The 27,634-nt window shown below is 48.9% G+C and overlaps 1 protein-coding gene across 3 annotated transcripts in view; it reads left to right on the forward strand.

Moving 5' to 3' along the window:
- Window positions 1–27,619, forward strand: part of KLKB1 (kallikrein B1) — a 28,171-nt gene extending 552 nt beyond the window's left edge. Inside the window, exons 2-15 of one of the 3 annotated variants that reach the window (XM_004457766.4) lie at window positions 162–220; window positions 6,008–6,197; window positions 7,425–7,531; window positions 9,685–9,844; window positions 10,336–10,445; window positions 17,305–17,464; window positions 20,987–21,096; window positions 21,252–21,414; window positions 21,514–21,626; window positions 21,746–21,914; window positions 24,339–24,514; window positions 25,417–25,512; window positions 26,540–26,679; window positions 27,166–27,619. In XM_004457766.4, coding sequence (XP_004457823.1) covers window positions 163–220; window positions 6,008–6,197; window positions 7,425–7,531; window positions 9,685–9,844; window positions 10,336–10,445; window positions 17,305–17,464; window positions 20,987–21,096; window positions 21,252–21,414; window positions 21,514–21,626; window positions 21,746–21,914; window positions 24,339–24,514; window positions 25,417–25,512; window positions 26,540–26,679; window positions 27,166–27,357 — 1,944 coding nt within the window. In that variant the 5' untranslated portion in view covers window position 162 and the 3' untranslated portion in view covers window positions 27,358–27,619. The remainder of the gene's footprint in view (window positions 1–161; window positions 221–6,007; window positions 6,198–7,424; window positions 7,532–9,684; window positions 9,845–10,335; window positions 10,446–17,304; window positions 17,465–20,986; window positions 21,097–21,251; window positions 21,415–21,513; window positions 21,627–21,745; window positions 21,915–24,338; window positions 24,515–25,416; window positions 25,513–26,539; window positions 26,680–27,165) is intronic. The other 2 variants (XM_023588554.2, XM_023588555.2) reach the window with 2 other exon arrangements.
- Window positions 27,620–27,634: the final 15 nt, after the last annotated feature.

Here is a 27,634-nt window from a genome sequence, read left to right on the forward strand (position 1 = left end):
ACAGCATATATAAGTAAGTCCTCATTCTCCCTACTGGCAAGTGTGTGCTCAGGTTGGCAAGTCTGACATTTGTAAGAAACTCTATAGACATCTTAAATTAAGATTCACGTCAAATGTGATCTGCAACCAGCAGCGTCACACCTGTGCTGTTTCCGTTTCAGGATGACTTCATTCTGGCGAGCAGCCTCTTTCCTTTGCCTGCTTGGCACGGCGTCGTGGGGTAAGTGGGCTGCAGGGCGCAGGGCGCAGGGCGCGTGAGGGAGGCGCGGCAGGTGGGGCGCCCGCTTAGGCAGCTCCTGGAGGCACAGCTGAGGGAAGGCGCAGCCCGGGGAGGTCGAGGCACGCCGCTGTCCGGATGTCCTGCGTGAGACGCGCATCACACACGGGGCTGGGACCCCAGAGGGCAGGGGGTCCCAGGGGTGCGCTCGGGGACGGTCGTGGGCAGGACTCTGCAGAGCAGAGCTCGGTGCGTGCGTCCTCCAGCTTTTGTCACATTCTTTCTTAACAAATCAGCCGTACCCGATGGCCGGGCGTGCCGCAGCGTGCCTGGGCCCCCCCAGGGGTCCTGGCGAGCTGGCACGTTCTTCCACTCTCGGAGGCCCCTGCGGAGTCCGCTTCCGAATGACAGTGCTGATTTCAGTTTAACTTAGTAACCCATCCGCTTGGATAATTCTGGTCAAATACACTTCAGCGCCACGTTTCCACCTTCTTTCCCCCTTCGTCCGTGCCGCTGATTTCCAGGGAAGAAGGGTGATCCACGCCCTGCTTTCCAGGAGCCGCCGCGGGCGGGGGATGCGCTGTGCCCCTACCCTGGGTGACTTGTGAGTGCAGGCTGATTCAGCACGGACCCGATGGCTCTCCAGTCACTCTCAGGTGTAGAGCTAAGATAGTCGCCTCTTGGTAAGGTTTACGTTTGTAAAGATATATAATTTCTGCCGAAAGAAGCATTTTGAAGCTTTTGTCCTACATCACAACACCTCTCCCTCTGTCCCTTCACCGCAGTTCTTCTGAATCGAAATCATTGCCATGTACAAGTCCACTGAGGCCAGAGATGTGTGGATGTGTGGACCAGGGCCACTTGCTTTTCATCCCTTTGGCTAAAAAAATGTGATCATGCTGGGAAATTTAGAGTATGCAAATAAGCAGAAAAGATGAGAAACACATATGCAGAAATAGCCTTTGTTAAAAAAATGCTTGCTTAGTCTTTCAGATATTTTTCTACATATACCTATGCCACAGATTACAAACCTGATATGAATTACAGGGGCTCTTTCCTACTTCTGCATTCCAGTTATGGCTATCTTTCCATTCACAGATATGTATATCACTTTTGGGGTGACATCCATTCATTCATATCTCTGGAATAAATTTTTGGAAATGAAAATGCTAGATACCAAAGCACAAATATTTTTTAAGGTTTCATGACAAGTATGGATGAAATTTTCTAGAGAAGTTATTCCAAAGTTGACTTTTTCCAGCTGCATTTATAAAACATTCATTTATCCATACTTAGACCAACTTTAAAAGGCATTTGGGGGAGAGGATGTGCCTCAAGTGGTTGAGCAGCTGCTTCCCATGCATGAAGTCCTGGGTTCAATCCCTGGTACCTCCTAAAAATGAAACAAACAAACAAAAAAAACCAACTCTCATCGAGGAGCAGATGTGGCTCAGTGGTTGCGTGCCTGCTTCCCATGTACAAAGTTCTGGGTTCAATCCCTGGTACCTCCTAAAAATTAAAGGCATCTGCTGCTTTGTGGTGGTTTGGAGCTGTGTACCCCAGAAAATATGTTCTTATTTTAGCCCATTCCTGTGGGTGTGACCCCTTATTACAGGACCTTTCCATGAGGCTACTTCATGTAAGGAATTAGCATGGGTCTTAATCCTATTACTGAAAGCCTTTTAGGGGAGGCGACAGAGGCAGAGGGAGCTGCTTACAGGGGAGAAGACAGAGGGGCAGAGGGGGCTGCTTACAGGGGAGAAGACAGAGGGGCAGAGGGGGCTGCTTACAGGGGAGAAGACAGAGGGGCAGAGGGGGTGCTTACAGGGGAGACAGAGAGGGAGGGGGGCTGCTTACAACGGGGGAGACAGAGGGGCAGAGGGGGCTGCTTATAGGGGAGGAGACAGAGGGGCAGAGGGGGCTGCTTACAGGGGAGGAGACAGAGGGGCAGAGGGGGTGCTTACAGGGGAGACAGAGAGGGAGGGGGGCTGCTTACAACGGGGGAGACAGAGGGGCAGAGGGGGTGCTTATAGGGGAGGAGACAGAGGGGCAGAGGGGGCTGCTTACAGGGGAGGAGACAGAGGGGCAGAGGGGGCTGCTTACAGGGGAGAAGACAGAGGGGCAGAGGGGGTGCTTACAGGGGAGAAGACAGAGAGGGAGGGGGGCTGCTTACAGGGGAGGAGACAGAGAGGGAGGGGGGCTGCTTACAACGGGGGAGACAGAGGGGCAGAGGGGGTGCTTATAGGGGAGGAGACAGAGGGGCAGAGGGGGCTGCTTACAGGGGAGGAGACAGAGGGGCAGAGGGGGCTGCTTACAGGGGAGAAGACAGAGAGGGAGGGGGGCTGCTTGCAGGGGAGGAGACAGAGGGGCAGAGGGGGCTGCTTACAGGGGAGGAGACAGAGGGGCAGAGGGGGCTGCTTACAGGGGAGGAGACAGAGAGGGAGGGGGGCTGCTTGCAGGGGAGGAGACAGAGGGAGGGGGGCTGCTTACAGTGGGGGAGACAGAGACGGAGGGGGGCTGCTTACAACGAGGGAGACAGAGGGGCAGAGGGGGTGCTTATGGGGGGCACAGGGAGGCAGAGGGGGTGCTTATGGGGGGCACAGGGAGGCAGAGGGAGTGCATATGGGGGGCACAGGGAGGCAGAGGGGGTGCTTATGGGGGGCCGCAGGGAGGGAGGCAGAGGAGCGGGCGCTGTCGACAGGGGGAGCCAGTGGAACATGGGCACAAGGCAGGGGAGGCCGCCACGCGCATCCCAGGTGACGAGAGGCCGAGGGCCGCCGGCAGCCCCCCAAGCCCCCGGTCTTCTGGGGACAGCATCCCGGTGAGGATGCCTTGACTTTGGGCCTCCAGCCTCAAAACTGTGAGCCAACAAGCCGCCATAGTGCAAGCCGACCCGTGCAGGGCATTTGCTCAGGCAGCCCGGCAACGAGGACCGTGGCCAGCACACATTGCCCTTGGGGAAAGAGCCCCCCAGGTGCTGCCGGCCTCCCAGCCTGGCCCAGGGGCTCTGCTGAGGCTGCCTCCTCCGCTGACCCAGCCAGGTCAGGCCTGAGAAGGGCAGCCATCCCGCTGGCCAGGGGCCAGTCAGAGCTTTGCAACATAGACGTTTTCTGGACGTCTAGAAACGATGCCGTGTTTCTCCAGCTGAGCTGAGAGGGAACGCAGAGGCCTGAGCTGCCGCCCCGTCTTCCATGTGTAGAGCTGGAGGCAAGCAGCACGCCGGGTGCGGAAAGAGATGGAGACGAGCCGCGTGCTGGCGGCATGGGGGGATGTCCAGGCCTTCCTGAAGGCCGGTGCGCCGTGGCGCGGCTGGCCTCTGAACCAGCACATTTCAATTGTGTTTAAGCCACTTTAAGCTTGGTTTCCTGTCACTGATGACCAAAATCAGTACATCACCGGTTATTTACACGATGTTTTCTTTTGGGTTATCTGGAGCTGAAATGGCATCTAGTTGCTTTAATTTGCTGGCACTTGTGATATTTGCCAACTTTCATGTATATACTAGTCATTCCTATTTCTTTTAGAAATGATCTTTTTATGTCCTTTGCCCATTAAAAAACTAGAGTGATTTTCTTCTTGTTATTGATCATATAAAATTAGATGTTAAAAAATTATAACAAGACAGAACAATCTGCCCAAATCCATGGACACTGGACCATGCTAATTTATATACTGGTGCTCTACATTCACTCTAGAGCAACACAGAACGAGGCTGCTATGACCATCACCGACGGAGGCAGACAAACAAGAACACCTTCTGAAATTTTCTTCTAGTGGCCCCAAAGTTAGTTTATTAGTCAGCCAAAGGGGTGCTGATGCAAAATACCAGAAATCGGTTGGTTTTTCTAAAGGGTATTTATTTGGGGTAGGAGCTTGCAGTTACTGGGTTGTGAAGTGTAAGTTACGTCCCTCACCAAAGTCTGTTGCCACGTGTTGGAGCAAGATGGCTGCCGACGTCTGTCACGGTCCAGCCTCCCTCTTCCTCTTAAGTCTCCATGGCCCCAGCTTCTTCCAATATCAGCTGTAGGTTGGGACAAGTCTCGTCTCTCTCCCAGGGCTCATTCCACTCTGGGCTCAGCTGCTCTCTTCTCTCCACAAGGTCAGCTGTAGACTCTCAAGTGAACGGCTCATCTCTTCCCAGAGCACCTGCCGTGTCTAACACACCTGCTCCACTGTGTGCTTACTTCCCTGGCTCCAGCTCAAAACTCCAACCTCCCTTCTCTGCGGTGCGGATTCTCTGTGGGTCCCCGCCTGCCAAGGGCATCCTACTGACGAGGCCCAATCAAAGCCTCGATCATAATTTAATCAAGTAAAAGTGAAACCTCTGAATCCAGTACAATCTAATATGCCCAGAGGGACAGACGAGTTTACAAACATAATCCAATGTTTTTGGGCTTCATTGCTACAGTGGGTGGAGTCCTCCTCAGACCTGTGCTTCTCTGTCACGTGGCAGGCCCCGAGGGCCGACCGTGGAGGGGACCCGCAGCCCCTGCACGTGCCTCGACACTCGTGAGTGCGCTGGGACGGGAGGGCAGAGCGCTTGATGAAACTCCAGTTGTCTCGAAAGCAGGCTGCTTAGGGTGACCGAGTCCTCGGTGTCTGGATTTAAATCCAGGCCCTGCCCTGGGGAGCCTGTATGGCCAGAGGGGTCCTGAGGCCATCGTGTTCTTCCCAAATGCAGAGCTTACCCCAGGGTGTCTTCGCAGCCTCACGTCTGGGACACCACGAGCCATCTCCCTGTGTTTGGGAGCCACGAAGGGCTCAGGGTCAGAGTCCCGAGACGGGTGGGGTTACATGGGGAAAATTTTCACCTGCTGTGCCCAATGGAATACGTGTCTAAACTGTGCATTCTCAGGAAGGCAATGCAAGTGTAAATATTATAAAAACTGGACTGTGGCTACAGGCCTCGCGCGGATGATGATGTCGTTGGAATACGATAGCCACTCACTCAAGGGAACGTGCGGCCTGAACCGGGAAGCTTACTGAGCAGACTCTGAGGTGGTCTTGCAAGCTAAACTCAAACTCATTTATTAGAGACAGGAAAGTGAATACTCACTTCTCTAATAACATGTGGGGTGAGGGCACTTTAGAGCTGTGAATAATCAATCCCAAACAGCAAATAGCTCAAAATGTATCTTCAATTTGTCATTAGCATCCATTTGCTTAAACTCTCTAAAAAGTTAACATGTAAAAACCAAACACAGATAATCCGTCTGTACTCATCTCCAAGTAGCAAATACCCTATAACTGTTACTTTAAACTGAGACTGAGGAAAAGCCCTTAGAGTTTGGGGTTCAGAGCTGGGCTCTGCACATGGGCGTTCCTCAGCTGTGCCTGGGGCTCTGCACCCCACTAGACTCTTCCTTAGCCCTCCCCGCCCCACAAGAGGTCTGAAGCAGAGGGCAGAGCCTGCCCTCCCTTCCCTTACAGAACTGAGAATCTAGCGGGGATCCTCGTTATGAGAGTTTTGAAAAGAGCTCATAGCCCGTTGTTTTTAGGGCACAAGGGCTTCATAGCACGCTAGGTGACAGGGAGAAGTCAAGGTAGTTTGTATGTTCTTGGGGATGATTTATGTACAGATTGTTGTATAATCAGGAAACATCAAGTTTCTCAGACAGAAGTGCCCAGAAAATAACTTTAAATAGCATTACACATTGTTGGACTCCTTGCCTTAACAGCTTGATCTCGTTAGTCTGTAGCAAGAGTGTAGAGACCTTTGGATTTCGGTGGAAGAGAAGGCTCAGAACGCAGCTGGATTCCTGGTACAGTAGCTGCGTGCATCCCTTTCAGCTCAACGTGCGTTTCGCTTCGCCGCAGGCTGCGTGACTCAGCTGTACCCAGACACCTTCTTCCGCGGCGGGGACGTGGCCTCCCTGTACAGCCCCAGCGCCCAGCACTGCCGCCTGACGTGCACCTTCCACCCGCGGTGCCTGCTCTTCAGCTTCCTCCCTGCAAGTTCAACCAACGACGCGGAGAAAAGGTAACGCGGGTAACCATCAAAACGCAACCAGCTGTGTGCAAAGCGTGGCGCGTGCTGGGGCGAGTTCCTCCACCGGGGTTTACGGACCGGCTGCATCAGAATTGCCTGTAGTGGTTCCTACAAATGCAGAGCCCCGGGCCACAGCCCAGGCTTTCCAAACCAGTCTCTGGGGCCTGAGAACCTGCATTTTGTGCAATCAGTTTATTCACCTATGGTAGAACCACCAACTCCCTCTCTTTCCAAGGCCTCAAGGAAAATGCTTGAAAATCGTTTGGTTAAGAGATTGCCTCGAAAGAAGTCTCATAACTGGTGAATATTTCACCAAAAGAAGGAAACATTCTTACTGTCTACCTATTATCACAGTTGCAGACAGTACAGTCCAAAGAAGACATAACATTAAGACAAGCTTTTGGCTGAGAATATTAGTAAGATCCAGAACTGTGGCCTCAGGCGAGGGCAGGTCTGATTTGTGGGGCCATTTGGGCCCCTACGGCAGGTATGTTTGGCTGTAAATGTGTATGGATTGACTGGTAGTTTGGAAAAGTAAAAAAAAAAAAATGTTGGTAATTAAAAACCTTATTAGGTCATGAAGATAACTACGTAGAGTCATAGTTTATCTTAATTTTCTTTGACTGTGATCAATATCCAAAATGAACTTTCCTTGTTCTCATTTCTATATCCTCTTTATGTCCACCCTATTTGAGTGTAAGAACTAGGAATTGTGTAATCATCCCCTGATCTTACAAGTTGAACTTGTGCAAAAAGCTGAGAGGTTCTAGAGTGCTTGAGAACAGTGAAGCTACTATTAGGTTGACATCAAAGACAGAAAGGAGTCTTCCGTCAGGTGCAGCCACGAGGAGCTAATGCCAGTTCAACTCTCCTGCTGTTGTAATTTCTCAAGTGAGCGGAAGCATTCACAAAACTATCATCAGGTGGGAACGTAATTCCTCGACAGCTGAGGTGGATGGGAATAATCATTAACACTTTAGTCTGATCAATTTTATGTACTTAAAAATGTGAATATAGAGAAAAACAATGACAAAGTTAGATGTTACAAAGACCTTTCACTCCGATGAAATTGCCTCTAAGAACTACTTCCCACCAAGAGTCAGGGAAGCTATGAGTTTCTTCTTTAATCCTGAGTTGACTGATTAGCCTGCAGAAAATATCAGCATTTCCTCAGTGTATATTATTCTGTTTTCTAAGTGAAGCTGCTTTTCAAAACAGGTTTGGGTGCTTCTTGAAAGACAGTGTTACTGGAACCCTACCGAGAATGCCGAAGGCGAATGCAGTTTCTGGACATTCCTTAAAGCAATGTAGCCATCAAATAAGTGGTAAGTTGTGAGTTTAGCTACGTCTCAAACCCTAGTGTGTCTGTCTTAGAATAGCCCTGCTCCAGTCTGCTCTGTCTCGACTTGGGGAAGAGCACTCTGGAGGGAGCACTCTGAAGGGAGCACTCTGAAGGGAGCACTCTGACACGAGCAGACGGGACAGGATCCTGGGCATGACAGCTCCATCTCGCCTTTCTCAGCCAGCCCGAGCTCGATGGGCCTTGACTGTTTATGGTCTTAGCTCAGTAGCCCGAGACCCATAGAGGGTGAATGTGCACCAAAACAAAGAGGACGCAGGCCCCCCCGTTTCACTAGCGGGTAACCCCTACACCCGAGGGTCCCAGCGTCTCAGCCAGGGGCAATTTTGCCCCTCTCCAGGGGATACTGGTGACGTCTGGGGGTATCATGGCATCTAGCGAGCAGGAGCCAGAGGCGTTGCTAAACACCCTGCAATGCACAGGGCAGCCCACAGAGCAAGAACGTTCCGGGCCAAATGTCAGTAGTGCCGACATTTGACTACCAGGCCAAAGGAAGGCTGGACTTTGTACCTTCATAGGAAGGTTAAGAAACCCTGTCATAGGGAAGCGGACTTGGCCCAGTGGATAGGGTGCCCACCTGCCACATGGGAGGTCCGCGGTTCAAACCCCGGGCCTCCTTGACCCGTGTGGAGCTGGCTCATGCACAGTGCTGATGCGCGCAAGGAGTGCCGTGCCATGCAGGGGTGTCTGCCACATAGGGGAGCCCCACGCGCAAAGAGTGTGTCCCATAAGGAGAGCCGCCCAATGCGAAAGAAAGTGCAGCCTGCCCAGGAATGGTGCCGCACACATGGAGAGCTGATATAGCAAGATGACACAACAGAAAGAAACACAGATTCCCGGTGCCGCTGATAAGGATAGAAGTGGTCACAGAAGAACACGCAGCAAATGACACAGAGAACAGAGAACAGACAACGGGGGTGGGTGGGTGGGGGGGAAGGGAAGAGAAATAAATAAAAAATAAATCTTTAAAAAATGAAGGATGCTTCCTAGAACTCAGAGAACAAGGCTGCCAGGAAACTTTCCTCCTGTTTCCATCCCTCTAATATAGATTTTCTACCCTAAAGGGCTTAATGCAAATTTCTCTAACATGATCTAAACTAAAAAGTGCTGAAAAAATTCTCTCAATCTAAGAACCAGCAGAGTCTTAAAATAACCCTGCTGCAACTATGGATCTTTGCTATTTTATCTTTATTGTAAATACTGCTGATTTTGTGGGTTCAAATATCAGATATTTTCACATTTAAATCATGCTTTCCTTCTCCATTAATGTCACCCTTGCTCAACACAAAAACACACACAGACTTTGAACCTGCAAATTACAGTAACTAGTTATCAAAGGGAGGCCTTTGTTATAACACTGGTCTGACTTAGCAAATGTAGCAGGTATGGTTTATTGGTGGGAAGCACATTTCCTATTTCATAAAAATCAAGTTTTTATACTACAGTTTCATGGAAATTATTAAACTTAGTTTTATGATTTCTTCAACACTACTTCTTAGAAGAGGGAAATTACGTAACTAGATTATAGTTTGTACTGTTTACCTGCTCTACTTAATAAAGAATCTAAGTAACAAATTTGAGACTGTAAGTAAATAAAAATAGGAATCTAACTCTCAAATTTCATTTGCTGTCTATTTAAGCATTATGTACTTCCTTTTGTGTTTAAGAAAACTTACATAAAAGAGTGCTGAAATAGACTTTAACATGTTACTTTCAAAGGGAATGGAAATGCTTTCATCATGCACATACAACAACTGCCACATTTTATGATGTTTGATAAACCAATGCCAATTCAGGGAACTGTGCAAGCAGGAGGAATAGTTGAAAAGTCCTGAAAAACCCATAGAATGAAGAGGAAAGAGATGGAGAGAGTCCCTCAGGGGAAGAGGCCAGCACCAGCTCCCTGGGGAGTGGGTAGAGCACAGGCTGGACTATGCTGATTCCAAGCAGAGTTTGATAATTTAGGGAAGTGAAAACATGTAAACGCCCTCAAAAATAGGATATTTCCCCAAAATGGAATGTTTTCCTTTAAAATTCCTGCCTGATGGATAAATTGTTGCCGATCTGCATTTTTAAGGGAAACTGACTGAATTTGCCCTGTATCTTCTATTTGCACAGCCTGCCAAAGAGACGTTTATGAAGGAATTGATATGAGAGGCGTCAATTTTAATGTGTCTCATGTTAAAAGTGTTGATGAATGCCAAAAAAGGTGCACCAATGACATTCACTGCCAGTTTTTCACATACGCCACCCAGGCGTTCCACAACGCAGAGTTCCGGTGAGGAGAACACAGGGCTTGTGCTTTTGGCTGCTGCTTTTAGGATTTGACTGTATCTTCCTAACCTCTTCTTTCTCCAGCTGAAAACCAAATGGGACTTTATTCTACCCACTCTCCCCACTGTTACTTACTTAATAATTGCTTATTATTTTGGTGTCATTTTTCCTGGAGAGAATAAGTCCCATTTGGTCCCTGGATTGGCTGTGGTTGTGCAATGAGTGATCAAAGGTTAGTGTTGTAGAGTGCTGTGCCCCCACACTCCCACCCTGAAACTGCCCCCACTCACTCCCACCCTGACCGCTGCCCCCACTCATCCCACCCTGACAGGGTCCCCGCTCTCCTCCCTCTGCTCCAGTTGCCTTGTCAGCTCCTCCTTGCCCCTGCCTTGTTTGCTCCCCGCTGCCCACTGGTGATTTCAGCTTGAAATATGGTGTGCGCTGCTGCATGTGGCCCCAGTGCAGGAAGTGCCTCCGCCTTCTTCTCCTGTTCAGGAACAAGTGCCTGCTGAAGCACAGCCCAGGAGGAACCCCGTCCAGCGTCAAGGTGCTGGACAACGTGGTCTCTGGATTCTCCCTGAAGCCCTGTGCCCTTTCAGAACTAGGTAATCGTAGGCTACTGTCATGTCGTGCCTGGTGGGCAGGGTGAGGACCAGCATGCTCCATGAGCTAGCGCTGCTCCACGTACTAACCCCTGCTCCATGAGCTAGCCCTGCTCCACGTACTAACCCCTGCTCCACATGCTAGCCCTGCTCCACGTGCTAGCCCTGCTCCATGAGCTACCCCTGCTCCATGAGCTAGCCCTGCTCCATGTGCTACCCCTGCTCCACGTGCAACCCCTGCTCCATGAGCTAGCCCTGCTCCACGTGCTAGCCCTGCTCCACGTGCTACCCCTGCTCCATGTGCAACCCCTGCTCCACGTGCTAGCCCTGCTCCATGTGCTAGCCCTGCTCCACGTGCTAGCCCTGCTCCATGTGCAACCCCTGCTCCACGTGCTAGCCCTGCTCCATATGCTAGCCCTGCTCCATGTGCTACCCCTGCTCCATGTGCAACCCCTGCTCCACGTGCTAGCCCTGCTCCACGTGCTAGCCCTGCTCCATGAGCTAGCCCTGCTCCACGTGCTAGCCCTGCTCCACGTGCTAGCCCTGCTCCATGAGCTAGCCCTGCTCCATGTGCTAGCCCTGCTCCATGAGCTACCCCTGCTCCACGAGCTAGCCCCTGCTCCATGTGCAACCCCTGCTCCATGGGCTACCCCTGCTCCATGTGCGACCCCTGCTCCACGTGCTAGCCCTGCTCCATGAGCTAGCCCTGCTCCACGTGCTACCCCTGCTCCACGAGCTAGCCCTGCTCCACGTGCTAGCCCTGCTCCACGTGCAACCCCTGCTCCATGAGCTAGCCCTGCTCCACGTGCTAGCCCTGTTCCATGAGCTAGCCCTGCTCCACGTGCTACCCCTGCTCCATGTGCTACCCCTGCTCCATGTGCTACCCCTGCTCCACGTGCTAGCCCTGCTCCATGAGCTAGCCCTGCTCCACGTGCAACCCCTGCTCCACGTGCAACCCCTGCTCCATGAGCTACCCCTGCTCCACGTGCTACCCCTGCTCCATGAGCTAGCCCTGCTCCCATTGCTACCCCTGCTCCATGTGCTAGCCCTGCTCCATGTGCTAGCCCTGCTCCATGTGCAACCCCTGCTCCATGAGCTAGCCCTGCTCCACGTGCTACCCCTGCTCCATGTGCTACCCCTGCTCCACGTGCTAGCCCTGCTCCACGTGCTACCCCTGCTCCACGTGCTAGCCCTGCTCCACGTGCTAGCCCTGCTCCACGTGCTAGCCCTGCTCCATGTGCAACCCCTGCTCCATGTGCTACCCCTGCTCCATGTGCAACCCCTGCTCCACGTGCTAGCCCTGCTCCACGTGCTAGCCCTGCTCCATGTGCTACCCCTGCTCCACGTGCTACCCCTGCTCCATGTGCTAGCCCTGCTCCATGTGCAACCCCTGCTCCACGTGTTAGCCCTGCTCCACGTGCTAACCCTGCTCCATGTGCTAGCCCTGCTCCATGAGCTAGCCCTGCTCCATGAGCTAGCCCCTGCTCCACGTGCTAGCCCTGCTCCATGTGCTAGCCCTGCTCACGTGCTAGCCCTGCTCCACGTGCTACCCCTGCTCCAAGTGCTACCCCTGCTCCACGTGCTAGCCCTGCTCCATGAGCTACCCCTGCTCCATGAGCTAGCCCTGCTCCACGTGCTACCCCTGCTCCATGAGCGAGCCCCTGCTCCACGTGCTACCCCTGCTCCATTTGCTAGCCCTGCTCCATGAGCTAGCCCTGCTCCATGAGCTGCCCCTGCTCCACGTGCTACCCCTGCTCCACGTGCTAGCCCTGCTCCATGTGCTAGCCCTGCTCCACGTGCTACCCCTGCTCCACGTGCTACCCCTGCTCCATGAGCGAGCCCCTGCTCCACGTGCTACCCCTGCTCCACGTGCTAGCCCTGCTCCATGAGCTAGCCCTGCTCCATGAGCTGCCCCTGCTCCACGTGCTACCCCTGCTCCACGTGCTAGCCCTGCTCCATGTGCTAGCCCTGCTCCACGTGCTAGCCCTGCTCCATGAGCTAGCCCTGCTCCACGTGCTACCCCTGCTCCATGAGCTAGCCCTGCTCCACGTGCTAGCCCTGCTCCATGAGCTACCCCTGCTCCACGTGCTAGCCCTGCTCCACGTGTTAGCCCTGCTCCACGTGCTAGCCCTGCTCCATGAGCTAGCCCTGCTCCATGTGCAACCCCTGCTCCACGTGCTAGCCCTGCTCCATGAGCTAGCCCTGCTCCACGTGCTAGCCCTGCTCCATGAGCTACCCCTGCTCCACGTGCTAGCCCTGCTCCATGTGCTACCCCTGCTCCACGTGCTACCCCTGCTCCATGAGCTAGCCCTGCTCCATGTGCTACCCCTGCTCCACGTGCTAGCCCTGCTCCATGAGCTAGCCCTGCTCCATGAGCTAGCCCCTGCTCCACGTGCTAGCCCTGCTCCACGTGCTAGCCCTGCTCCACGTGCTACCCCTGCTCCACGTGCTAGCCCTGCTCCACGTGCTAGCCCTGCTCCACGTGCTAGCCCTGCTCCACGTGCTACCCCTGCTCCATGAGCTAGCCCTGCTCCATGAGCTAGCCCCTGCTCCACGTGCTACCCCTGCTCCACGTGCTAGCCCTGCTCCACGTGCTAGCCCTGCTCCACGTGCTACCCCTGCTCCACGTGCTACCCCTGCTCCATGTGCAACCCCTGCTCCACGTGCTAGCCCTGCTCCATGAGCTAGCCCTGCTCCATGAGCTAGCCCCTGCTCCACGTGCTAGCCCTGCTCCACGTGCTACCCCTGCTCCATGTGCTAGCCCTGCTCCACGTGCTAGCCCTGCTCCACGTGCTACCCCTGCTCCATGAGCTAGCCCTGCTCCATGAGCTAGCCCTGCTCCACGTGCTACCCCTGCTCCACGTGCTAGCCCTGCTCCATGAGCTAGCCCTGCTCCATGAGCTAGCCCCTGCTCCACGTGCTACCCCTGCTCCATGTGCAACCCCTGCTCCACGTGCTAGCCCTGCTCCATTTGCTAGCCCTGCTCCACGTGCTACCCCTGCTCCATGAGCTAACCCTGCTCCATGTGCAACCCCTGCTCCACGTGCTAGCCCTGCTCCATGTGCTAGCCCTGCTCCATTTGCTAGCCCTGCTCCATGTGCTAACTCCTGCTCCATGTGCTAACCCCTGCTCCATGAGCTAGCCCTGCTCCATGAGCTAGCCCTGCTTCATGTGCTACCCCTGCTCCATGTGCTAACTCCTGCTCCATGAGCGAGCCCCTGCTCCATGTGCTGATCCCTGGTCCATGCGCTAATTCCCGGTCCATGCGCTAATTCCCAGTCCATGTGCTAATTGCCGGTCCATGTGCTAGCTCCCAGTCCATGTGCTAACTCCCTTACCTTACTTGGCAAAGGGAGCTTTGAAGGCGTGATTCTTGAGGTTCTTGGGATGGGGAGATTTTCCCTTCATTGAAGCCTTTAGTATTTCTTGTAGGTCAGTTCTTCTAGTGATCAATTTTCTGTTTTTGGTTTTCTAGGAATATCTTAACTCTTCCATTTTTAAAATATTCTCACCATGGTCCAATCTTTTTGTTTTTAGCAGTTTTATTGAGATGTATTCATACACCATATATATCCATCCAGAGTGCACAATCAGTGGCTTTTAGAGTTGTACATTCATTGCCGTAATCAATTTTAGAACATTTTGTTACTCAAAAAAGTAAAACCCATTCACCTTCACAGTTACCTCTCAATCTATCCATACCCAGCCCTATAACTACTAGTCTATTTATGTCTCTATAGATTTATTGATATTTATAGTTTATATAAACAGAATCCTACAATAGGTGGTACTTTGTGTCTAGTTTCCATGACTTAGCATAATGTTCTTAAAATAATTATTATTATTTTAGTGAGAAAAGTTGTGAGCTTACAAATCAATCATGCATAACATAAAGGACTCCCATACATTGCCCCACCACCAGCAACTTACATTTTTGTGGTACATTTATTGTAAATTATGAAAGAGCATCATCATAATATTACTGCTACCTTTGGTCCAGCACTTATATTTGGTGTATTTTTCCATAAACCATCCTAATATTAAAACTCTATGTTAGTATTACACATTTGTTATAGTTCATGAGAGCGTGTTCTCATAGTTGTATTGTTAACCACAGTCCCTCATCCACCACATGGTTCTCTTTGTTATACAGTTTCCTGACTTATACAGTCCATCCAAAGAATACTCTTGGCTCTCAGTTTCATCACAGAATCAGGCTATCATTTCTAGAATGCTTTCATCAGCTACAAAAGGAATAATCCCATATCCCCTTTTCTCCCCCCATTGTTGACCCTTAGCATTGACATAGTACCTTCCTTGCCATGGATGCAAGAACATTACAATACTACCATTAACTAAAATCTGTAAGTTACATTTGCTGGGCATAAAATTTTTGTTTAGCCTTTCTTTCAGTATTTTGATACTGCTCCATGGTTTCAGATGAAAAACCAGCTGTTATTCTTATTGGGGCTCTTTTGCATGTGACAATTCCATTTCTCTCTTGCTACTTCAAAGTTCTCTCTTTGTCTTTCAACAGTTTAATTGTGAAGTGAGTCTATCTGGATGTGAATCTCTGAATTTATCCTATGCGGCATTTGTTGAGCTTCCTGAATGTGCAGATTAATGATTTTCATTAAATGTGAATGGCTTGACCAGTATTTCTTCAAATGCCCATTCTCTCACTTCCTTGTTCCTCTCTCCTTCTGCACTTCCTTTGTGTATGTTGTACACTTGATGGTGCCCCATGTCTTCATTGTGTGTTTGTTGGTAAACTTGATGGTGTCCTACCTGTCTCCATTGTGTATATGTTGGTACACTTGTTGGTGCCCCATATGTCTCCATTGTGTGTATTTTGGTACATTTGATGGTGCCCCATATGTCTCCATTGTGTGCATTTTGGTATACTTGATGGTGCCCCAAATGTCTCCATTGTATATATGTTGGTATACTTGTAAGTACCCTACATAACTCTATTGTGTATATGTTGGTACATTTTGATGGTGCCCCATGTGTCTCCATAGTGTACCTTGGTATACTCAATGGTGCCCCATAGATCTCCATTGTGTATACATTTGTACACTTGTAAGGGTTCCACAAGTCTCCATTGTATATATTAGCACACTTGATGGTGCTACATATGTCTCCATTGTGTATTTGTTGGTACACTTGGTGGTGTCCTATCTGTCTCCATTGTGTGTATTTGTTGGTACACTTGATGGTGTCCTATCTGTCTCCATTGTGTGTATGTTGGTGTACTTGATGGTGTCCTATCTGTCTCCATTGTGTGTATGTTGGTGTACTTGGTGGTGTCCTATCTGTCTCCATTGTGTGTATGTTGGTGTACTTGATGGTGTCCTATCTGTCTCCATTGTGTGTATGTTGGTGTACTTGATGGTGTCCTATCTGTCTCCATTGTGTGTATGTTGGTATACTCGATGGTGCCCACAGGTCTCTGCGGTGCCGTTCACTTTTCTCCATTCTTTTTTTCTTTCTGTTCCTCAGACTGGATCATTTCGATTGATCTTTCTAATTTCTTCTGTAAGCTCATATTTGCTGCTGAACCTCTCTAGTGACTTTTTCATTTCAGTTATTGAACTTTTCAACTCTGGAATTTCTATCTGATCTTTTCTTATAATAATTTATAAGTATTTGTTTTTCAACTTGATGTGACTGTTCTCATACTTTCCTTTAGTTGTTTAGACATAGCTCCCTTTAGGTTATTGAGCATTTAAAAAATAACTAATTTAAAACCTTAGACTAGAAAATCCAATATCTAGGCTTTCTCTTTATGAGGCACAGTTTCTATTGATTTCTTTTTTCTCTGTGTATAGGTCATACTTTTTTGTTTCTTTGGATGCCTTGTAAGTTTTTGTTAAAAACTGGACACTTTGAATATTCTAATATGGCAACTCTAAAATCAGATTATTTCTCCTCCCCAGGATTTGTCATTATTTCTGCTATTGTGGTTGTTGCTCTTTGTTCAGTGCTTTTCCTGTATGAATTCTCTAAAGTGAAAGATTTTGTTGAGTGTAGTCTCTGACTATCTCCTCTTGGTTAGTTTAGTCATCAGATTTATTCTTACTTCCCAGGCTTTCCTTTTAAGTTTTTTAATCAGCCTGTTGTTTGACCTAACTGTTATTGCTGCCTCAAGCAGCTGCAATGTTAATTGCCCCTGATGTGTGTGTGTGTGTGTGTGCGCGCGTGTGTCTCAAATGCTCCCAAGGAAGCATTTGAGTTATGGGTAGCAGGCAAGCTGAGCTAGGCAAGGGGAGAAAAGCCTTGCAATTGGTATTTCCAGGGCACTGCTGACAGGTCAACCAATGATACTTACTTGGGAATGGAGCTTTCAAGTAAATCATTTGAACACAAATACAAATGAAATCAAGAAATAAGATTATATAAGGATAATGAAAATGGATTTTCTCTTCTTCTAATCTCCATGTTCACATGGCATATTTGTTAGTTACCCAATAAAATTTGTTCATTTCCTTTTATTAAAACACTTTTGTTATTTTAAGGAAACTATAGCTTAAAAGCCGCATGTTCCTGAGGGCTGGGGTTCACATTCAGGAAATACCAAGGAAACCTGAGTGGAGGCTGCGGTACCTAGTGTCCTAGATTGGTGGAGGAAGGGGCTAGGAGAACATGGTGGAGAGAGGAGTTTGTCCTTCTGCAAACTTAGGCCAATCGTGCCCTCTTCCAAATGACAAACAGCAAGTTTGAGGATAGTTTAACACACATTATTTACCTTAGAAGTCTACTGCTATGAAGTACTAAGACTTTCCTCAGCAATGATGACAGTCTCTTCATGAACTGAGCACCATGCCATTTACTGAGCAGTGTCTTCTCTCTGAGTTCGCAGGGTGCCAGTTGAACATTTTCCAGCATCGTGCATTTTCAGACATGAACGTTGCCAGGGTTCTCACTCCAGACGCTGTAGTCTGTCAAACCATTTGCACCTACCACCCCAACTGCCTCTTCTTTACATTCTACACAAATGCATGGAATATAGAATCACAAAGGTGAGTATGAATGTGCAATCTTTGATGCTGCTATTTCATCACTTAAATTTTATTTATTTTATTTTATTTTTAATTATCTTTTCTAAAGTTAATAGATCACACAAAATGTTACATTAAAAAACATGAGAGGTTCCCATATACCCCACTCCCAACACCCCCACCTCCATCTTTTTTTTATTGTATTTTTTTGAAGATACATAGATCACAAAAAATGTTTCATTAAAAAATGTAAGAGGTCCCCATATACCCCCCACCCCACCACACCCCACTCCTCCCACATCAACAACCTCTTTCATCATTGTGGCATATTCAGCATTTGGTGAATACATTTTGGAGCACTACTGCACCACATGAATAATAGTTTACATTGTAGTTTACACTCTTCCCCAGTCCATTAGGCGAGTTATGACAGGATATATAATGTTCAGCATCTGTCCCTGCAATATCATTTAGGACAACTCCAAGTCCCAAAAATGCCCCCACATCACATCTCTTCTTCCCTCTCCCTGACCTCAGCAACTACCATGCTACTTTCTCCACATCAACACTACAAATTTCTTCCATTACTAGTCACAATAGTTCTATAGTAGAATATTAGTAAGTCTACTCTAATCCATATTTTATTTCTCCATCCTGTGGACCCTGGGATGGTGATGTCCAATCTACCTCTATATCAAGAGGGGGCTTAGATCCCACATGGATGATGGATGCGATTCTCCTGCTTGCAGTTGTAGGCACTCTCGGTTCCCTGGTGTGGTGGGTGACCATCTTCCCTCCTGATCTGGATAAGTCCAACAAACCAGAGAGTAGGAGTTGCAAATCTGCTGAGGGTCATGGCCCAGCTGGCACATGGCCAATCCAGAGATTGGTGTATACTCTTCTGAGTATACACCAACCCTAGCGCCAACCACAGGTTCAGTAAAAGTGACAGAAGAGGCATTCTTCTGAGTCCAGCTCCATCACACTCAGGAACACGAATTCCAAAGTAGGGCCCACTGACATGGAACTGAACTCCAGAGCCATCTGCCATGACCATAGAACCTGTGTGTCTCCATAGCCCTCAGGAGCACCAGTACCTGGGGTCATATCTGCTTTGGCTATCTCTGGGATCCTGCTGAGGTATGTGTAAGTGCGACCCCACTGATGACCTCCTGACTCTTTTTGGAAGACTCTTAACCATTTAAATTCATTTGTCTTTGCCATTTCCCCCTTTTATTCAAGGTCAAAAAGCAGTTTTTAACACATGATCCAACATATAGGCTGAGATATTCTGCTGGTCTGAGTTGACCCTTTTATTTGAGGTCTCTTTCCAGTTGCATCACCAGTTAGTGATTGGTAGTAATCCCTTGGCACCAGGGAAGCTCATCCCTGGGAGTCATGTCCCACACTGGAGGGAAGGTAATGCATATACATAATGAGTTTGGCTTAGAGAGTGGCCACATTTGAGCAACATGGAAGATCTCAGGAGGTAACTCTTAGGCACCCTGCAGCTCTAGGCCTAGTTCATATTTCAGGCACACAGGCTCATAAGCATAGTCATCAGTATCAAGGGCTCATCATTGGACCATCCTTATTCATCGGTCTTTGCCATTGCACTTGGGGGATTGTTGCTGTCCCATTGGGGAATATGACAGAGCTCCCCTGGCTAGGAACTCAGCATTCCCTCAGATGTCGTTTGTAACTGTAACTACTATGAAAATTCCCAACATATATCTGAACATTTTTATGTACCCTGTATACATGCCCTGGAGAACTCCCTCTCTACCAAGTGCCCCCCATCAATAACACCCCACACCAGCATTCCTCCCCTGCCATAGTTGAACCTCTCTGTGGTCCAAAACTTCTAAGAAATGAAACAGAATATATTGCCAAAGCTGGAGGTAAGTATTTGTACAGGGAAGGGATAAGATGGGGGCATAGAGATACCTTTGGGTGGGGCTTTGCAGGTTTGAGGGGGGCTAGGGATGGGAGGATGGGTCAGATGGCCCAAAGAGTTGGGGGGAAGGTTAGGGAGAACAGATGAACATGGGAGATTGTCAGGTATGTGGTTGAAACTACAATGTTGAGAACATTCTTTAGAAAATATAATAAGGAAAGATTACCTGTTTAAGGTACTTAAGTGGGTGCATCTGGCACAGGGGCAGGCTTCTAGGGAGTATGTGCATCCTCATTTTGTCATAGTGAGTTATATCATTGGGTGGAGACCCATACAATGAGTGTGAAGCTGTACCCCCATCCTGGGGAGGCCTGATGATCTCAAACAGAGGGAATTGTGTCTCTCGAGAGAATTGGTGGCTCCCAGTGGGTAGAGCAGTCTAGTACATCAAGCCCTTAGCATTGTTGCAAGTATCTGTGAATCTGGTCCTTCAAGTAGTGAAGACTGATAATCACTGTGGGCCCTGAGGGGAGGGGAGAGAGGTATAGAGTAGACGGAAGCAGGGCAACTGGGGGACAATGGAAGGCTCCACAAGATCATGTAATGATGAATATAGAACATGTTAAATTACACCAAAAATGTATAAAAGGCTATAGGCTAAAATGTAAACCATAATGTAAAACATAAGGTAACTAAAAATTTAGAAAATTGTACAGTCTAAAATATAAACCATTAATGTGAACCAAAATGAAACCATGTTTGAAAGATATGTTTCAGTATCTGTACATCAGCTGCAGCAAATATAACAAGAACATGTAAAAGGATCATTGCTGGGGAAGGGGGGAAAGGGTTTGATGTTGGATATGTGGGAGTTCCCTATATTGTATATGTGAATTACAGTGATCTAAAACTTTTCAGAAGACAAAATTAAAAATTAGGGAAAAAAAAAAGAAAGGATGTAGACACTGAGGAAGAAATGAAAAGAAACTGCCTTGCTACTGTACATACAAGGGCACACCTATTACAGTGATGAAAGGCAAAACATCAAAAACAAAGTTTTACAAAATTTTTCATTTTTAATACCCCACTTTATTTTTACTTTATTTTAGATTTTTCTAAATTAGTGTCTTCTATTTCTAGTCTTTAAACCTATTGCTACGATTTCATCACTTACATTTTATAGTTAGTGTCAAGAAAATTTTGTTCCTTTCCCATACAGGTTAGCTATGGGCTTTTCTGCTAGGTGCAGACCGCTTAAGAAATTAGCAAAACTGTCTCCTACCTTCTCTCCACACACAACATGCAGTTGAGCGAGGGCATGTTGTTATATAATAGGATCGACAGCACAAATCCCCAGCATTGGTAGCTTTTCTCTTCTCTTTTTTCAATTATAAAGTGAACTTGAAACTTCACCATACTCCTCTTTTCAGGTAACCCGTGCCCACCGGTTTTCCCCACAGGGAGATGCTGGCTTGATTTTCATTTAATCTCTGTAATTTATTAGTGCCCTGTAGTCTGACTTACTTTCAGAGAGTTTCTCAGAAGAATAAAATTTGCAGAGGAGCTTTTTTGATGTTAAGTGCTTCTGTGTTTGCCTCATGCATTTAATGTCTATTCTTTCTCTCCCCCATCTCTGTTTGTAATAGAAATGTTTGTTTCCTTAAGACTTCCAGAAGTGGGGCTCCAAGTTCCCCTATTTTCCAGGAAAACGCCATATCTGGATATAGCCTTTTAACCTGCAAACGAACTTTTCCTGGTAATAAATTCAAAAATATTATCATGTACAATACGATAAAAAATTTTATGACTAACAAGTAACAGTGGTGAAATAAACCTTATGTACCAGAGATTTGCATTAATAGGGTTTATTACTTTGCTTATTTTATATCTTTATGTCTATAATTGGCACAGAACCCTGCCACCCCAAAATTTACTCTGGAGTTGATTTTGAAGGAGAAGAATTGAATGTGACTTTAGTTCAAGGGGCGAACACTTGCCAAGAGCTTTGCACAATGGAGATTCGCTGCCAGTTTTTTACTTACTCTCTACTCCCAAAAGACTGCAGAGAAGGAAAGTAAGTGGAAATGTATTTTTCAAAGGCAATTGGCAAAGCAATTTCACGTATTTCTCACCTCTATAAAGGTTTAATCGTTATGCTGTTTATTTTATCCAGATGTAAGTGTTCCTTAAAATTATCTTTGGACGGCTCCCCGACTAAGATTACTTATGGTACACAAGGGAGCTCGGGATATTCTCTGAGGTTGTGCAAAAGAGAGGAGGGCTCTGGTGAGTGAACCCCAATTTTCCACAGAACTTGGATGGATGTCCTACATAAGGGAGCTGTATGGAAGGGGACTCCCAATCACTCTGAAGTCCAACTGTTCCCCTCAACACCTTCTTTTCAGTCTGCTCAAGGAAAACGGTCTCGCGCATTGTCGGAGGGGCCGACTCCTCTTGGAGAGAGTGGCCCTGGCAGGTCAGCCTGCAGGTGAGACAGAAAGTGCAGAGCCACCTGTGTGGGGGGTCCATCATCGGGGCCCAGTGGGTGCTCACTGCTGCCCACTGCTTTGACGGGTAAGTGCTGCGCTGCGCGAGCCTTGAGCAGTGTCTCGGCCAGCCTGTGTGCTCTGGAGAATCGACCGTCAGTCTCCGCGCACCTGAGCTTACTAGTAGAGTTACTCTCCTTTAGGAAAGGGGCTTTAGAGCAGGGTGGCGTTAAAAACATTTAACCACGGGTGGAGCCTGAGCACTGACCGGGACAGATGGAGGCTGGCGTGGGGCCGTGCCGGCCAGGAGTTCACTCCTGCTTCAGAGCAGGACTCAGAAATGCACCCGGCCCCCAAATGTATCCGTCAAAGACACGAAAGACTTACGTTTAGGCCCACAGAAAGTTCACTTTCTGCTTTGATTCACAAGATCAGATCATCACAAAAGCCCCCAAAGAGATAGTTTTATTGGCCTTTATCTTTCTATGTATATGATCTGATATAGTGTTTCTAGCTCTTTGGGCACACAGTACCTATAACAGCTTTTGAAATTTTAATACATTCTGGCTCTGTAGTTAGACAGAACTCTGCGCCTTGCTAGAGGTATGACCATGATCAAGTTATAAATCTTGCGCCTTGCTAGAAGTATGACCATGACAAATTATAAATCTCTCTTTGCTTTAATTTTCTATCAGTAAAATATGGATGTGATAGTACCTAAGTCACAGGGTTGCTGGAAAGATTGGCACACTTAAAAGAGTTAGCGCTGTACCGGGACATGAAAATTTAAACCCTTGTTAATAATAGTATACTCAGTAAAAAGGCTAAAAGGATAAAGCATAAGAATAACCAAAAGGGATTCTACTAGCCCCCCAATAAAAGGCACTTGACTTCTCAAAAATAAAATCAAAGTATTTCTGTTTTAGCAAAATTCACCCCTTTCCCTCCCCCAAAAGGCCAGGGCCCAGGTTGCTGTGTTCCAGGATGGAGGGTTTTGTCGCCAAAATACAGAAGACAGCACCAGGCTGGGCAGAACGGGCAACACTGGGCATAGCAGGCAGGGCAGGCAGGGCTGGGCAGAGCAGCAGGGCAGAGCTGGACAGAGCGGGCAGGGCTGGGCAGAGCAGGCAGGGCTGGGCAGAGCAGCTGGACAGAGCGGGCAGGGCTGGGCAGAGCGGGCAGGGCTGGGCAGAGCGGGCAGGGCTGGGCAGAGCAGCAGGGCAGAGCTGGACAGAGCGGGCTGGGCAGAGCAGGCAGGGCTGGGCAGAGCTGGACAGAGCGGGCAGGGCTGGGCAGCGAAGCAGGGCAAAGCTGGACAGAATGGGCAGGGCTGGGCAGCAAAGCAGGGCAAAGCTGGACAGAGCGGGCAGAGTTGGGCAGAGCGGGCAGGGCTGGGCAGAGCAGGCAGGGCTGGGCAGAGCAGGTAGGGCTGGGCAGAGCTAGGCTGGGCAGAGCTGGACCGAGTGGGCAGGGCTGGGCAGAGCAGGTAGGGCTAGGCTGGGTAGAGCGGGCAGGGCTGGGCAGAGCCGGGCTGGGCAGAGCTGGGCTGGGCAGAGCTGGACAGAGCGGGCAGGGCTGGGCAGAGCTGGACAGAGCAGGCAGGGCTGGGTGGAGCTGGGCTGGGCAGGGCAGGGCTGGGCGGAGCTGGACTGGACTGGGCAGGGCAGGGCAGGGCTGGACAAAGCCACGTGGAGCTGGACAGGGCAGAGTCGGCTCCTTCACAGCTGCCCCCGTCGGGGTCTCGGTCAGCCCCTCTGCTGCAGTGGCCTGGCAGGGGAAGGTGGTGGCCCAGGAGAACCGGCCTCGGGCGGCAGGTAGCGGCCTCTCTTCCTATATGCGCCCTGACTTGGGACAAAGCCTTTCCTTTCTTGAAGGCTCAGAGATAAAACGCCTGGAGCGCTGTGGCCGATTCGAAAGGCCGCTGCACCCGAAGTGGCCCCCTTCCTTCAGAGCTCTGCGCGGGAGCTCGTTCAGTGCTGGTGACGATTTCCAGATACTGACACAGAGTTGGCTTTGTTTCCCATCACGTTTTGGATTTGCTTTGTATCTCACATCGCGAAGTTAACTTACTCTGGCAGTGCCCACGCAGCGTGTCACGTCCGTGTAATTCCGGCGCCTCCTGCCCTGCCCCCTGAGCAGCCTGACGCGCAGGCGGCGGGCGGCAGTCGTGGGCCCCGGGAAGCGGTCGCCCTCAGCGGCCAGCGGCAGAGGAAGCCTCCCGGTGCAGACTCGGCCTCGGCCACACCGTTTCTCTCGGGACCGGCTGCGATGCTCCTGCGTGTCGACTGCTGAGCTCGTGAAAGAGCTGCCGACGGCCGCGGCCGGCGCTGTCCCTCGCGTCTTCAGAGGCTTGGTTCTGCTGTGGCGACACGTCGCCAGGAGGAGCCCGGGCAGGACACGCGGCGCGTGTGGCTCGTCCTCCCACTTCCTCCTGGAAGGAGAAAGTGAGAGGAAAGAGCGGCCGTGAGAGGCCGAGCTGTCCAGTTTCAAAAGGCGCTTGCTTTCCTCTCAGGCTTCGCTGGCCCAGCGTTTGGCGCGTCTACGGTGGCGTTCTGAATCTCTCAGAGATAACAAAAGACACCGCGTTTTCAAGAGTGAGAGAGATCCTTGTTCACCAACAGTACAGAGTCTCCCAGGGAGGCCATGATATCGCCTTGGTGAAGCTCGAGGCTCCTCTCAACTACTCCGGTAGGTGGCATGTCGGCTGCCCAGCGTGCATTTCCACGTCTGTGAACGAGGGCAGGGCCAGGGCAGGGCCAGGGCAGGCGGCGGGCGCGTTGGGGGCAGGTGAGGATTGCCGGGAACTGAAGAAACTGTTTACTAGACACCGAATCTCTTCCACTTACCTGGGCAAGAAATTCGGATTAATTCCTTCAGGTAGGAATGCAGCTGCCCCTCCGTTACTGAAATAGCGGACGTAGGGAACGCCCTTGTGGCCTGGGAAGCCCTGGACTTCCTCGGACAAGAGTAGGAGAATCACCACTGGGGAGGGACCTTGGGCTCCACAAGGGCCAGTGGGACCAATGTCCAGGCCTGGCTGGTGCGGAAGGAAGCTCCGGGAGGACAGCTGTGGTTGCAAGCACAGAGCTCCATGGGAAGTGAAGCGCCGTGTGTCTCCTCACTGTCGTGTAACTGCCGGCAAGCTGCTGTGCCTCCTTGCACCTCAATTTCCTCATCTGTAAAATGGGCATGATAATTACACCATTGATTTATTTTACATAACAAATAAGCCAGTTATTAAAGTCCTTAAAATAAGGTCTGGGACCCTGCAGAGACTGCTAGGATTATCAAGTTACCATGACCTGAATAAGATTTAAGAAACAAGAATCTCAAAATGCTTTGGACAGTGCATTTGGGTTCTGAGCTTTTTATTTAATCCAGATCGTTTTGACTGCAAATACCTGGTGTGCAAATGAACACTGCTGGCAAAAAATATCCCTGAATCGCTGACCTTAGAAGCTGGGCAGAAAGCAAGAAGGTTATTCTTGATGCTACTAGATGGGAAGAAAATATGGGAAAAAGAATGTATTTTTAAAGTCATTGTCCATAACTTGGTCTAACTAAACTCTCATTTCAAAATTACCTTTCAGCATCCCAAAAACCAATCTGCCTCCCTTCCAAAAATGACACAAATACCATTTACACCAACTGTTGGGTAACTGGATGGGGCTTCACAAAAGAAAATGGTACAGTATGACATTTTAAATGTTATTCCTAAAACAAGTGAAAATAGATGAAACTATATAGAGTAGATCAGTTTAATCAGCCTCTGTCTAAAATTATATCTAAACTCTCAGTCTTTCCAATTTGTATATTAGCAAATATTTATTCAGTGATTCTTGAGATGTATTTTTGCTTGGGTCTGCAAAAATGTATAAGGTAACCTTTTAAGTAATCTGACCTCTATAAAGGTCACGTGCTTGGCTTGTGTAAAGGGTTGGGCCCCCCCAGGGCTAACCAACCTGCTCAGCCCAGCTTTTCCTCAATGTCAGCAGTGGGCTGTCCCCAGCACCACGTTTTCCTGGGGCCTTGGTAGCCAGGACCACGTGCAGGCGCTGCCTCTCGGTGGCAGGCGCTTCCTCTCCTCTCTTTCTTTATTTCAAGTAGCTCTGGCTATCTGATGAAGCCTGTGAACCACTCTCAAATAATGCTTGTACATGCCCACAACGAAATCCATAGGACTGCCAAGGAAACCAATTGTATTGCAATGCAGCTGTCAAAATACTTAAAAATAATGTAAGATATGGTAATACATGCAAGATATTGCAGTTGTTCTAAAACACACAGAAAGCTCCCAGCATCTATCCAAGGTGAACCTGGGCACTGGTGGAAAATAAATTACACGTAAAGAAATTGTTCTTCAAGGGAAATGCAAACTCATATTATCCAAAGAACATAGTGTTACTCTATTGTCAGAGTTTGGGTTTTGTTTTTTTTTTCAGAAATGATTTATTTTGAAATTATGTGAAAATGTAAAACTAAAAGCTTAAATGTGAGAACTGTCAGGCTCCTGGATTGCAGGCAATAAATAGGAAAGAGAATTTCTGAGGGACCTAAAATGAGACAAGGGGATGGTGGAGAATTTGCCGGCCGGTTCTCTGGTCAGCTGGGATTCTGACCCTGTCCTAACACTGCAAAAGAGGCCTCGGTATGCCTTATTTCTGTATTTATTGCATGTCCTCCCTCTGAGGTTTTATAATGTTTACTTTGTAGGTGAAATTCAAAATATTCTACAAAAAGCAAATATTCCTTTGGTAACAAATGAAGAATGCCAGACAAAATACAGAGATTACGAAATAACCGAACATATGATCTGTGCTGGTTATAAAGAAGGAGGGAAAGATGCATGTAAGGTAACGCATTAGATTATGAAAACGCACTTTAGGCTCCTTGGGAAAGCTCGCTTCAAACTGTTGCCCAACAATATCTTTCATTACAGCTATTTTTAAAAATCTGAGCCAAAAGACCTGGTGGTAGCCTCTAACAAATTGAATATGTAAAAGCCTTGAGCTGTGCATGGGCAGGGTATGTGTAAGGGAGGAAGACGTAAAACTCTAATTGTACTAAAATATAAGAACACACGACTGCTCTAACACTGGGAGGAAGCTCTCAAAATTGTTTTGTTGGCTTTACCTCAGAATAGAAGAGAGAATAACCAGAAAACGTAACCCTAGCTCATTTTCATTACAACCAATAACCCAATAGTGAATGCGACCCATCAGATATGGAAAGTACTTTAAGAAATTACGTGTGTCTTCAGAATTCTGAAGGCAACTACTCGCCGAATCGTAGCTGTCATGACTTTCTCTCACTTTATTTTCCCACCGACACCGACGCAGGGAGACTCGGGCGGCCCCCTGGTTTGCAAACACAACGGTATCTGGCACCTGGTTGGCATCACCAGCTGGGGCGAAGGCTGTGCCCGCAGAGAGCAGCCAGGCGTCTACACCAAAGTTGCCGAGTACGTGAACTGGATCTTAGAGAAAACCCGGGAGGGCGATGGACGCCCCCTGGCGAGGTCACCGGCGTGAGCTGGCCACGTCGTGGTGGCAAAGAGCCCTGCTTGCAGCACTAGCTTTGCACACCCGCGATCAGTTCGAAAGCCTGGGTGTCTGCAAGCGCCACTCAGGGAAGTGCTACCTACCTCACGTCCTTGTACGATCAAAGAAGCAATGCATGCAAAGAGGCTGAGGGCAAGGGCTGCACTTTCGGCCTCCAGGAGTGGGGAGCCGAGACTGGGCAAAAACTATTGAGACTCTTCACAACTGTTATGAATAAAATGGCAAAATAGCACGGCTGGAAAGTGTT

The sequence above is a fragment of the Dasypus novemcinctus genome, chromosome 29 (genome assembly GCF_030445035.2).
Source record: "Dasypus novemcinctus isolate mDasNov1 chromosome 29, mDasNov1.1.hap2, whole genome shotgun sequence".
Lineage (NCBI taxonomy): Eukaryota > Metazoa > Chordata > Mammalia > Cingulata > Dasypodidae > Dasypus > Dasypus novemcinctus.